General features: G+C 33.7%; 1 protein-coding gene across 1 annotated transcript; it reads left to right on the forward strand.

Annotated features, from left to right (window-relative positions):
* The first annotated feature begins 613 nt into the window (after positions 1-613).
* Positions 614-3,703, forward strand: LOC131619532 (zinc finger BED domain-containing protein RICESLEEPER 2-like). The gene is made up of 3 exons (XM_058890621.1): positions 614-2,256; positions 2,980-3,529; positions 3,623-3,703. The coding sequence occupies exons 1-3, from the start codon at positions 614-616 to the stop codon at positions 3,701-3,703; spliced, it is 2,274 nt and encodes a 757-aa protein (XP_058746604.1).
* Positions 3,704-14,173: the final 10,470 nt, after the last annotated feature.

Here is a 14,173-nt window from a genome sequence, read left to right on the forward strand (position 1 = left end):
ACTCCCTCTCTCTCATTCACTCTCAGACTCCTCTGGTCCTCTCCTCCCTCTCTCACTCATGTGTCTCTCTTCCTCTCCTCCTCCCATGTCTCTACCTCAGCCACCTCCGACGGCCTCCTCTTCCCCTCCTTGTCTCCGATGATAACTCCTCCTTTTACTTCTTCTTGAATCGTGATTTCGTGTATCTGTTTCAGAGAGATATCTTGGAGTATCTTCTTCGTATAACTGTAATGTATTCAATCTTTTTGTATTGTTATATTTCACATAAATTTCATGCTATTTACCATGTTTGCATGTTAGGTTTGATGCTTCGTTCTATAGTATGTTGCTGTTTTGCCCTATTTTGTTTTGCCCGAATTTGTTTTGACCTAAACTTTTTATAAATGAAATGCATGTTACAATTTTGACCTAAGTTTTGCCTATTTCAATTTTCAAGTTTGATTAAGATTAATAAATCGATAGGGTTTTCTTATACTGAGTTTTTTTGATTCATAAATGATAATAAAGCTCGATTAGGTTTTCTTATACTGTTCTAAATAAAGTTGGGCTTCTGTTGTTGGGTTTTGTTACAGTTTACTATTATATTATTGTTTAATTCTTTGTATTTTCTTCCATGTCGTTTCAAGATTCATCATTGACTCCTCCAACAATGGTGGATGATCTTATTGATATTGAGTTGTTGCTTGGTGACATCGGGGAAGAGGAGACAACGGATGGAGGTAATTTAGAGATTGGTGAGTTGATGGATATGGAGGTTCCAGTTCCGAGTTATACAACTACTCAAACCAACCCCACTGATAATACTACTACTCAGACCCCTACTCAAAATACTACAAACACAAACACTGATGCTTCAACCCCTCAAGTTGCCCAAGCTCAGAGTTCCCAGAGTCAGAGAAATGCTGATGGTAGAGCTCCTCGTCCCAAAAAATCTGCTGTTCATTCTGAAATGGTGCTGATTGTAGGTCCAGATGGCATTAAGAAGTGGAAGTGCAGATGGTGTGGAAAGCTTTACACATATGATTCAAAGTGGAAGAGTACCTCTAATGGTAAGAAACATTTAGATGCTTGTATTCAGAGAAGGTTAAGGTTGAAAGGAAATAATGAGAAAGAGTTTGCTCAGTCTAGATTAAACATAGGTGATAATACTCCGAGTTTAGCTACTTGGACATATAATCATGCTAGGGTTAGAGAAATTGCAGCACACATGATTCTAGGTCATGAATTTCCTTTTTCTGTTATGGAAGGTGTTATTTTTAATGAGTTTCTAAAAGAGATTTATCCATGGTACAAAAAGATTACTAGGAAACAGGTTAAGTTTGATTGTGAGACATTTTATGAGGCTGAGAGAATTAAAATGAAAAGGTCTATGGCTTTGATTAATAGGGTCAGTCTCACCACTGACTTGTGGTGGTCTGGTGAACAGAGGATAGGCTATATGTCTGTGACTGGTCATTTCATTGATTCAAAATGGCAGCTTCATAAAAGAGTTTTATCTTTTAAGAATGTGCCACCACCACATTCTGGAGAGGTTTTGTGCAGGGAATTGATAAAGGTAATGGATGATTGGGGAATTAGGGATAAGGTAGCATCTATTTCTGTTGATAATGCCAGTGCCAATGATAATTGCATTGCTAGGTTGAAGAGGGATTATTCTGGTAGGAGAAATTTACCCTTAGGTGGTAAGTTATTTCATGTAAGGTGTTGTGCACACATCTTAAATCTGTTGGTGCAGGATGGGCTTGATATGATTAAGGTGTCTGTTGATAAGATAAGAAATGGTGTCAAATACTTGCTCAATTCTGAAAAGAGATGCAAATCATTCAAAAAGATTGTTGATGAGTTGCAACTTGAAGGCAGAATGCAAGTGTTGGATACAAAGACTAGGTGGAACTCAACTTGGTTGATGTTGTCTACTGCATACCATTACAGAGAAGTGTGGCCTAGATATGCTGAGGAAAATGGTGCATTTATCAGTTTTTTTCCTGATGCAAATGATTGGGAAGATGTTCATGATATTTGCAAGTTTTTGGAGGTTTTTGCTGATGTGACATCAATTATTAGTGGCACATCTTACCCTACTGCTAATCTGTTTTTGTCTGAGCTTTACAGAGTGAAGGTTTTACTTGATAATCCTTCAAGAATCTCACATAATCCTCAGTTGCAGGCCCTTGCTAGTGAAATGAAGTTGAAATATGACAAGTATTGGTCAGAGTCTAATACATTGATTTCTATTGGTGCAGTTCTTGATCCAAGGTATGAACATCTTAGCCTATGATGTATGATTATTATCTGAGGCATGATTATTAATCTCTGATCTTGATATGAATGATTATTATCTGATGCATGATTGGTATCCTGTTATTGATCATATTTATAGTAGTGAGTTGTGACTTAATTGTGTCTTATTAAGTTGCCTTGCTGCTGATTGTGGTTTAATAGTCCCTACTTCCTACTGCCTGCCTATGATGTAATCTTTTCTTGAATTGTATGAATTATTTATGATTACCTGAGGCATATGATGGATCCTGTAATCATGTTCTTGATAGGCTCATTTAAGTTGCCTTGCTGGTTGTGGACTTGTGGTTTAATAGTGCCTATGATGAAATCTTTTCTTGAATTATATGAATTATGATTACCTGAGGCCTATGATGGATTGTTTTGTTGATATGCATATTAGTGAGTTGTGACTTAATAGTGCCTATTTTCTCATTTAAGTTGCCTTGCTAGTTGTGGTTTAATAGTGCCTATGATGACATGTTTTCTTGATCTGCATTATTAGAATTCAAGATTCTGAGGCCTATTCTGTTACCTCTTGGTGACTTTAGTTGGGGTTGTGGCCTATTCTGTTACCTCATTAATTGTTAATGCTACCAATGATGAACAATAATTCTGAGATCATTAATTGTTAATGTTGCCTTTCCTAATGAATTATTCTGAGGCAATTGTTGTTACCTTATACTTTATTTCATGCAATAGGTATAAGATGATCTTCATCAAATGGGTATACCCCTTTTTGTATCCAAATCCCACTCAATCAGATACATATCAACAACAGTTGTCTGAAAATTTAAGTACCCTCTTCCAATTGTATCAAGATTCCTATGGAACCAATGATACAACTACCCCTACTGCTGCATCTGAATCTCCAGAAGTAGGATCTACTTCTGGATTGGGAAGGAGGAACTTTGAAATGTTTTTAGAAACTGTTGTGGGTAATAATTCCAAATTTGAACTTGAATTATATTTTGAGGAGCCTCCTTTGAAAGTTCCCCATAATGCTAAATTTGATGTTTTAACTTGGTGGATGGGAAATGAGGCCAAATATCCTGTTCTTAGTAAATTGGCAAAGGATATCCTAACTGTTCCAGTTATTACTGTTGCTTCAGAAGCAACTTTTAGTGCTGGGAAAAGGATTATTGATCCGAAAAGATCTTCTATGAAAACTAAGACAGTTGAAATGGTGCTTTGTGGAGGTGATTGGGTGAAGGAGAGATATGGAATAAAGAAGGGGTGCACTGCTTCTATTGTAAGTTTATTTTTCATGTCTTCTTTCAATTCTAACTAATACATGTTTATTATTATTCTATCTTAACTAATACTTTTCAAATTTGTGTTGTAGCTTGAGGAGCCACAAGATGAACCTTTGACATATCATTTTGGTGAAGATTTGGGTGTTTCATCTACTGCTGCTGCAACTTGAATACAATGCCATTGATGAGATTGTTCTGAGGCATTATGAAATGTAATGATCTTTTGAGTTTATTTTGACTTATCATTTTGAAATGCTGCTGCTGGTTGTCATTTTGAAACCTCATGTATTTTTGATACAATTATCTTTGGTAGCCTCTTATCAAAACATTAATATTTGTCTTGGTATATTATATAAGTTGGAATATTATATAAGTGATTATGAAATGCTGCTTGTTGTTAATTTCATATGTAAAATCATTAGTTTCATTTCATGTACAGTTTGGAAACCCATAAATAAACATGAAATTTCATTAATTTTTTTGTGTGTATCGGGTGGTCCGGTTACCCGATCAACAACAACGGTCCGGTTTCGGTTATTTTATTAAAAAAGATCTAATTCGGTTCGGTCTTCGGTTACCCGAAATTGTTGGATCGGTTTCGGTCCAAAAATTTATCCATCACTATGCTGGACCGGTCCCGGTTTACCGGGATAAGTTTTCGGTCCATGAATCAGGATATCAATTATCCGGACCGAACCGGACCGATAACAGCCCTAGTCCTGGGTACGATCCTGGTTGTAGAGATTTTTTACCAAATTTTCACTAATAACCAAATGTTACTCCTTTCAGCAATTTTTTTTTGTTTCATTAGTTTTTATTATTTCATTTATTAGTCAATTTTTTATTTCCTTTTGAAACCAGTTGATATAATTTTTTTTATTAATCATATTTTATTTTCTATTGACATTAATTTATATAACTTTTTTATAACCAACTTTTAAATATAAAATGAATTGTTGCTTTTATTTATTACTTAAATTTTAAATATTATTTATAGGTAAAAATTTAATGTTTAAAGTTTTATCATATAATAAACTGATATATTATCAAATTTTTAGGATAAATATAACAGTTATTATTTGGATTTGATCTATTGTTTTTGTTTTTATTGTTGATAGATATATTGTTAAAATTTATTTTGTAATAATATATTAAAAAGTTAATAAAATTAATTATTTTTAATTAAATCATCCAAATTAAATAGAAAATAAATAATAAATTAAATTATTAGGTTTAAAATATTTTTGAAGAACTGGCTTAAGTTATTCTAGTTAATATTCATTAGGTTGCATAACTTTTTTTAACTAATTGAACTTCTTTCTTGCTCCAATATCAATTATAATAAAATTTCAAAACCCTTAACACAATTTTTCAAAATTTTAATAATATTTTTAAGACTTAATTGCAACTTTAGTCCCCCTATTTTGTCTTTTTGTTGATTTTGATCCCTCTATTTTAAAAATCACTATTTTAGTCCCTTTTTAAGTTTTCTGTGCAATTTTCGTCCCCCTATTTTGATTTTTTCTGCAAAATTAGTCCCTATTCCTATCTCTTTTTTAATAGAAAACTCAAAAGAGGGACCAAAATCGTGATTTTAAAAATGGGGGGACTAAAATCGAAAAAAAGATAAAATAGGGGGCTTAAACCTATTTTTAAAATATATAAATTTTTTAAAAGTTTATATTTTTTTATCAGTATGAATCGACACATAGTTATAACTGATTTAGTTACAAAAATCAAATTTGTATAGGTCAAATTTCTTTTGAAATAATTATAGATTATTTCCTTGGGGCCATCAATGGAAGATGACTTCTTTACCTATTAGAGTTTGTTGTTTTTGGCAGAGTTTCTTATGGTCGTAATAATACGATTCTTAATTTTAACCTCAACAATTTTACTAGCAAGGAAACATTCCTCGAAATCCGACATATTTTTGTAAATCTCATTTTTAGTAAAAACGATCGAGACATGAGAATAAAGTTTGACACGACTTTAAGATAGAAGGTCGTTTTTGGGTGTTTTCAAGTAGCACATACTTAAAATTTTCTCCTAACAATTTCTATTGATGAGACAAAACCAATATATGTCCCTCGTAGAGTATCATAAAATCTTTAGAATAGGGCCTCCAAATATTTATTAGAGGTTGGATTTTAAAATTAGAACAGGGCCTCCAAATTATTTGAGACGGCCCTGCGTGAGAGCATAGGATTACTTCAAAAAGAGAAGGCCTAAGAAACCAATTTATTAAGCCATTATTGTTGTTGAATAACGGCGACATAACCAACTGTGATAATATAGATTTATTAGGTGCCTTTATTTTATTTTTATTTTAATTTTTTAACCAAAAGAATTTTTTTTATAAAAAGAAGAAAGGAGAATAAAGAAGGGGACCAAGCCTAAACCCCTTAGAAACAAATTCTAGATCTAGGATAGCTTTTGTTGTCTAGCAAGAAATATTTTCTAATGGATTCATAAACATGTTGGAACCAAATAGTAGAGTTACAATCTAAATCAATGTTAGCTAGAATATCCGCACAAAAATTGGTCTCCCTAAATATATGTGTAATCCTGAATTCTATGTTCATCATATAAGCCCAACAAACTAGCCAACGAGATCGGAAATTCCACGGGACTAAAGCATGATTGTAGAAAGCATTAACAACAAGAGAGCAAATTTTTAAGCTGCAACTCCATAGCTTTTTCCATGGAAACCAAAGCTGCCAGGAGCTCAGCATTAGCTGGAGGCTCACTACCAAGGAACATACAAAAACTGGCAGTCCCTAAATATATCTCCACAGGCTAAATTCTAGGGGAGCCACAAGCAACTCCATCAACATTGCATTTTTTCCAATCTTGCAAGGGAGGAGTCCAAATAAAATCAACACATCTAGCTATTTTTGGAAGGATTCAGGTTAACTTCAAATCTTTTCAACATTGCGAAATTAGGAATGGTGGAATTTGATTTTCTACAAGTGTAATTTCCATCCAATTTAGCCTGGGCAACAATAGTAGCAATGCAGGAATGCCAAGGAATTTTTAAGTCTTCTTGTCTGATCTTATTTCGAGCCCTCCAAACCTGATGAAAGATTCCCACAATCGATGCTGGATTTGATGACTGCTAAAGCTTGGGCTGACTAAGGCTTATCAATCAGCTTCAAGCAATCATTAAAACTAAGAATTTTGAAAATTTTCTCACATTTAGATTCCAGCCAGTGCCATAGTTTGCAGGCAAAAGTGCAGCAAAAGAAAAGATGTACCATTGTTTCAGATTGATAACTGCAGAGAGAGCACATAGAGGGTAAGCTGAATCCGCGAAGAGAGTAGTTGTCATCAGTAGGAATTTTGTGATGGATGAATTTCCAAACAACCATAGAATGAGAGGGGGGAGAAATGTTATCCCAAGGAAAGTTGGACCAGAATTTGGATGGAGTAGATTTGAGAATGGTATTGTAGGCTGCTTTGAAGCTGAGATCACCATGAGAAGAGCTTTTCCAAACCAATGAATCTTCCACATTGAAGTCAGGTATGTTAACGGCAGAAACTCTGCTCAGCAGACTGGGAAAAGCCAATTGCAAGTTATTCTTAATAAACCAGCCCTGAGGAGTCCACCAATTACAAACCATGGTTTTCAGATTTTTATGAAATCTGTCAGGCACTTTGAATATTTCAGCAAGAGGTTTTCCTAGCCAATTGTCCAACCAAAAATTGACCTTGTTGCCATTTCCTATAATCCAAATGCAGTTCTCCCTAACCATGTCATAGGCTTCCTTAATGCCACTCCATATAGAATACTTTATAGTGTATTTGATGACTTTTCCATTCCTTCTCACCCTTTCATTAAGAAGATTAGACCAATGTTGATTATTGTTTAGAAATCTCCAACATAGATGAACATTAATTAGTTGCAGAATTGTAAGCTTTGAGGGATAAAATTCCAAGGACTCCTTTATCCAATATTTTGCAGCAAGCTTTCCAAGCCACAGTGGTAAGCTTTTTGTTGTCAATGCAACCACTCCAGATGAAGTTTCTCATCCAAACCTCCACCTTTTTTATAATGCTACCTGGCCAATTGTATATTGTCATGTTGTGTATCATCATACTGAAAATAACAGATTTAACCAGTTGTACTCTTCCAACCATGGACAAAAGCTTAGCTTTCCAAGAGGCCAACTTCACCCTGATGTTATGTGCAACATGAACAAAATGACAAGCCTTAGGTTTACCAACAAAAAAAGGAACCCCAAGGTACATAAAAGGAGGGTTGGCTTTTGTGAATCCTATTATATCAGCAAGGTTGCAATGCCTATTAAAGGACATTCCTGTCATACCCCAATTTTTGACCCTAAGATCATACATCATCTGCATCTCAATCATTAATCAAGAGCTCCATCTTGAAGCTTTGCTTTTGGCTATGTGCTCACCTTAACTGTAAGAGGGATCATCAAGCACCAATGATTATTTAGTGTGTATATGATATACTAACCAAAACATAAAAATATTTTTCCTTGTCCTTTCATTTGTTTGTGTTTTGTAGGTACAAATCCAAGACATCCATAAAAAGGGCATTTTTCAGCATTTTGCAGCAAGCAATCGATTGCACAAATAGAGTAATCGATTGCGCTAACTATTTTTTGCACCAGATTTGCTTGTTGTCTTCTGTGCAATCAATTGCATAAGTGGAGCAATCGATTGCACCAACTATTTTAGGGTCAAATTTGTAGCAAGGAATTGATTGCACAAAGAGAGCAATTGATTGCACAAGTGCGAAATTGGAAAAATGAAGGCAATTTGCAGCTTGTGAAGAGTGTGTCACCATTTCCATGTGTGGGGTGAATGTTCTAGATTGCACAATTAATTTCCTACATCATTTTGATCAAGCTTATCATGTACACTCATTTGATGACATATAAACCATTAGATCAAAACTTTGGCTCCAAATTCATTTACCAAGCCTAATTTCATTTTCCAATCCTAACTCCAAACCACCAAAATACCCAAGTCTAAAGCCTATAAATAGAGACCTATATTCCTTCATTTCACAAGCCTGGAGAGCCAAAAAAACTCTTGCCCTTTTTCTTCTCATCCATTCAAAAACCTCTCACCCAAAGTTCACTTCATAAGATTAGTGAGATTCACTTTGGATCCCACTAATTTTGAACTAAACCTTCATCCTTTTGAAGGATAGAAAAACACTTAGAAAGGGGGGATTGAATACGTGTAACTAAAAAACTTGGAAGATAAAAATAATTAACACAATGACTTTTATCCTGGTTCTTTGTTATCCAAACTACTCCAGCCCACCCCTTTAGAGTGATTTACCTCAACTGAGGATTTAATCCACTAATCCAACTGATTAAAATGGTTTTCCACTTAGATACCCTCTAAGTCTTCTAGAGTCCACAGATCACAACTTGATCACTCTAGGAATCCTTTTACAATCAATGTAAAATAAATGTTTGCAAGAGTTTAGATTTGCTTTTAATAAAGCTGTAATCACAACTGTGATATTTCTCTTAAGTTGTATTTCTTAACACTCACTAAGATATTACAAAGTTGTGAGGTTGAAGATGAAGTTCTTTAGCTTTTGATTTTGACAGCGTTTCTGTAAGTTTGCGCAAGTGTTGTATGTTGCTTCTGATCAGAACTTTTATATATAGGCGCTTGAGAGGAAATGACCGTTGGGTGCATTTAATGCTTTGCGTGAATAGTACAACGCTGCATTTAATGTTTCACACTTTTTTCAACTACCTTGAGCCATGCTTTTCCTGCTTTTACTGACTTTGCCTTTTGTAGCTTCTAATGTTCCTTTTGTCAGTCAGAGATTTGACGTTACAGCCTTTCATCTTGTACTTTCTTCTGGACTCAGATTTGTAGATAGCAACGTTTGAATATCAGAGTTATCAGCTTTGGTGCAGAGCATCTTCTGTCTTCTGACTTTGAAGTGCTTTGAGCGTGATACCATCAGAGCTTCAGAGCTTGTTCTTCTGACTGCCATTCTTCTAATGCTTTCCAGTTCATGTTCTGATTCTGCATGACCATCTTCTGATGTCTTTCCAAACCATGTTCTGATGAAGCCATCCAGAACTTTTTGGGTTAGTGCTTCTGAATGCTGATTTGTGCATACTCTTTATATAGTTCCTAAAATGGAAAACTTAAAGGATTAGAGTACCACATTGTTTAATCAAAATTCATACATGATGTTATCATCAAAACTAAGAATATTGATCAGAACATTTCTTGTTCTAACAATCTCCCCCTTTTTGATGATGACAAAAACATATATAATTGATATGAATTTGTATCCAAAATATCAGATGAACAAAGACAATTACATAGATATAGCATAAGCATATAATCAGAGTGTGTGAATATGTCTCCCCTTGAGATTAATAATCTCCCCCTGAAATTAATACTAGAAGAATTTATAAATAAAAGACTTCCCTGAGTATTTTTCCATTTTAGTTGAGACTTTCACGTTGAACTTTGAACATCAGAACATTCAGAGTTTCTCTTCAGAGCTTCCATTGGACAGCTACAGAGCTTTGAATTTCTCTTTGAGATCACTTGTTTCAGAGCTCTATATCTTCAGTCTTCTATGTATCCAAGCTATCAGATCTTGAGACTTCTTCTATTAGAGCTTTTAGGTTAAAACATTGCAATGCTTGCTTCTGATCTTGGAGCTCTAGAGCACTAAGCTTGCTTCAATTCTTTAGAAGTGCTTTTCCCCATGTATTTGCTTCTCATATAGAGCTTGTCCAGAATATCACATTCCTGCAAAAACTATCAGAGACAGAAAAACTTGCAAATAATTGTTAGGAATGTTGAGACTTAAGCCCAACAACTGGTATGATAAATCAATTCAATTATCACGTTTCTCCCCCTTTTTGTCATAACATCAAAAAGCATAAAAGATTCAGATGAAAGACACACAGCGTGAAGAAAGAAAAAGATATTTCATTGATATTAATCAAAAGAAGAAAATACAAAAGCAGATGCAAGCAAATAGATGCAAAAACAAAGAAAAACCAACTAAGACACAAGATAGACTACGACTGGCTAAACTTAGATGCTAAGGCGGCCAGAAGGTTCTTAATCTCAGAAGTGTTTTCAGCTTGCTTCTTAGAGGTTTCTTCTTGGTTCTTCATCCAATTTCTGAATTCTGCGTTGGTGTCATCTTGCTTGTCCAGACGACTAGCCAGTAGCCAAGATAGCTTGATTCTGTTGGAGTTCCTTCATAGTGTTCAGCTGAACATAAGCAGAAAGACCAGCAGAAGAAGCATCAAAGTTGTTTTCCAGAACAGGATGAGCAACATCAGCTTCAACCATTTGAACATCTTCATGATTTTCCTGAACAGGAATATCTTCAGCAGAAGTTTCTTCAGAAGGTATCCCTTTGAAAATAGGAATTTCAGGTTATGGAGGGTACTCAACTTCTGGGTAAACCAATTCAGGAGCCTTTTCTAGAGGATTCTCCCAGAACCAGTTGAACAACATCTACAAATCTCCAGTCAGAACCTTGTATGGATGTAGCTTCCACACAACAATTGCCAGAGGATTTTCTTCTTCTAGTTCATCAACAAACTGCTTCTCTTCCAGAGGCTTCCAGTTGGTGATGGGATGATAATACTTTTTATCATCATACTCCAAAAAGAATCCAGCAGGACCCAGAGCATCAATCAAACAATCTTTCTGGAGATTCAGAAATTTTGATTGTATTTCCTCACCAAAAGCTCTCCAGAGCTTGCCAGCAGCTACATGATCCAATTGGAGTCATGAGCAACCTTCAGAACATCTAAATCTGTACTGACCTTGTGTTTTAATAAATCAAAACGTGCATCAACAGAAGGTTATGGAGGTTTTATTCTGGGAGGTGAGATTTATGATTTTGGATTGAGAGAAGAGATTGGTTTATCTGGGTTGAAGAGGGCATAAAACTAAGGTTCTCTATCAAGCACAAAGGATGTGTTTGAAGAGGATGGATGAAGAGAGGATTCTGATTCATTGTCAGAGTCTAAGACTACGACAACAGGGTCAGAAGATGGATTGTTTTGGGGTTTATAAGAGTTCATTTTGCGTTTGAAAGAATCAGAAAATGAGGATTCTAGTGAGGGGGTTGGAATAACACAGCAGTGTCAACATGATCATAGTTGGAATGTGGAGGAGGTTTAAAAGTGGATATAATGGCGTGAGGAGGAATGATGGTGTTTAGAGGTGTGGGTTTAAGAATAGATTCAGAAACAGGAGGTTCAGAATCAAGAATAGGCGATTTGCCTTTAGACTTGGGTGAAGAAGGAGGGGTAGAATCTTTGGTGGTTGAAGGTGGTTTTGCTGGGGCTTTTTTTGGTGAAATTTTTGGTGGAGCTTCTGTTGATGCAATATTTGGAATTAAAACAGGAGCAGAACCAGGTTCAGAAATTACAATACATGAAGGTCTTTTCTTCTTCCGAGGCCTAGCAGGACCTTCTCCAACAGTCTTCCTTTTCTTCTTCTTCTTCTTCTGCTTCTCCTTCCGTTCTACTTTCTTCCTTCCTTTATCCTATTCCTTTTTCTTTTCTTGCTTCTCTTCCTTCCTAGCTTCCTTCTATTCCTTCTTCTGTTCTTCCTTCTTTTCTTCTTTCTTCTCTTCCTTATCTCTACTTATTTCTGGAAGATCTAACTTTCTTTTCGTTCTTCTTTCTTTTTCTTGCATTAACTCTGGAACTTGATTAGCAGTAGTGGCAACATTTTGCTTGCTTATCCATATAGGATCCTAGTCAGAGCCTTCCGCCTTGTGCATAGCAATGTATTGGACAACAACTTCTGGATGTTCATTTCTGAAAAACAACTCAAAGTCAGCCAGAGCAGGAGCTTTTCTGGATCGAACATCAGTGTTCACATTTGGAGTAGCACCAATAGATTCAATTAAGCCCATCTTCTTCGGAGTATGAGCGTTCATGGTGCTTCCAATTACTGTATAATTAATACACAAATTGAAATAATCATTTAGATCTCACTCTTTTACTACCATTACATATATACTTTAAATTTGTGTATTATATAAAATAACAAATAAACATACATTTATATTTTAAAATTATATATTAATTAAGGACATTATGCTATTTTAGGTAGGGCGGGGACTCCACGGAGCAGACGATATTTACGCTATCCTCGTCCCCGAAGTGTCTTAAGATTTTGTTCCCCATCTCCGCAGCGAAAAATTTCCGCGTCTTTGGAACCCCAAACAGAAAATCCCCAGATCCCCCACTAACGGAGGCCAGAATCCCAATATCATTTATAACCATTACAATATCTTTTATATAACTAAATCCTTTTAATTTACACCAATTTCATTTCTATTTAGGTTTTACGTTTTAATTTTTTTATTCATTTATTTGGTAACTTCATATTCACCATTTATATGGTATTCAGAATTCAAATTATACTTTAAATCAAATTTCAATTTTTATTCTTTTATATAATATTCTAAATTTATAAATTTTCTATATACGAATACTTTTCGATGGTGAATTCTTATCTACCCAACTCAAAAAGTTGGGTAATGTTACCTCCTATGTAAAATGGCTTGAAAACAACAATCAATTGTAATATTTAATAAATAATTAATTGTGTTAAAATTAAATGGCATCATATAATTGGTTGAAGGTACACTACCCAACTTTTTGTGATGGGTAGAGAAGTTGTCCCCCTTTTCGAATCATTTTTGGTTTAATTGGTTTTTTTAAATAAATTTGTGTAGATCTTAAAAAAAAAAGTTAATTAAAATTTATATACAAAAATAAATTTATAACAATTTCAATTTTTTATTTTCCTTTTATATAATTTCCTTCAAATCTTTTTAATTTACACCAATTTTATTTCTATTTATGTTTTATATTTTAATTTTTATATTAATTTATTTAGTAACTTCATGTTCACTATTTATATCTTATATGAAATTCAAAATTCAAATTATACTTTATCTCAAATTTCCTTTTATATAACATTTTCAATTTATAACTTATATATATATATATATATATTACTTTTCGAAACGTTTTTGGCTTAATTGGTTTTCTTTAAAATAGATTTGAGTGGATCTAAAAAAAATAGAATTTTAATACAGGAATAAATTTACTATTAATTCAATTATTTTATAAATAATGTCCAAATTGAACTATTTTTTATAAAAATATATGAATCCAAACACGGTATTTTTTAAATTATTTATATTATTAATATTTTTATTTTTAATTATTTTTAAATTAAGATACAATATTTTTTAAGAAAATATATAAAAAGATTAATGAGTGAATTTTAAATTTTTTTTTTAAATGGGAATAAGTTTTTTATTGATTCAAATATTTTTTAAAATAATATTTACATAGGGGAATAAATACGGGAAAACAAATTTTTATATATTGAAAAAATATATTTATGATCTAAATATAAATAATAGTATTTCTTTTAAATAATAAACTCTTTTGACTATACAATTTTATTTTTCTTTTTTATTTTTAAAACAAATGCGCGTAACAGTACCCGTGCGTTCGCAGATGTATGCTACTAGTTATTCCAATATGTGATATATAATTCTACTTTCATATATCTTAACCTAAAAAAAATATTATTATAAAAAGACTAACTTATTCTCATTTAAT

The sequence above is a fragment of the Vicia villosa genome, linkage group LG7 (genome assembly GCF_029867415.1).
Source record: "Vicia villosa cultivar HV-30 ecotype Madison, WI linkage group LG7, Vvil1.0, whole genome shotgun sequence".
Lineage (NCBI taxonomy): Eukaryota > Viridiplantae > Streptophyta > Magnoliopsida > Fabales > Fabaceae > Vicia > Vicia villosa.

Excerpts from the sequence above, each read along its gene's own strand:
- LOC131619532 (XM_058890621.1), top strand. The coding sequence starts at position 614 with ATGTCGTTTCAAGATTCATCATTGACTCCTCCAACAATGGTGGATGAT. Across the intron at positions 2,257-2,979 it reads GGTGCAGTTCTTGATCCAAG|GTATAAGATGATCTTCATCA; the intron begins GTATGAACATCT and ends TTCATGCAATAG. Across the intron at positions 3,530-3,622 it reads AGGGGTGCACTGCTTCTATT|CTTGAGGAGCCACAAGATGA; the intron begins GTAAGTTTATTT and ends TTTGTGTTGTAG.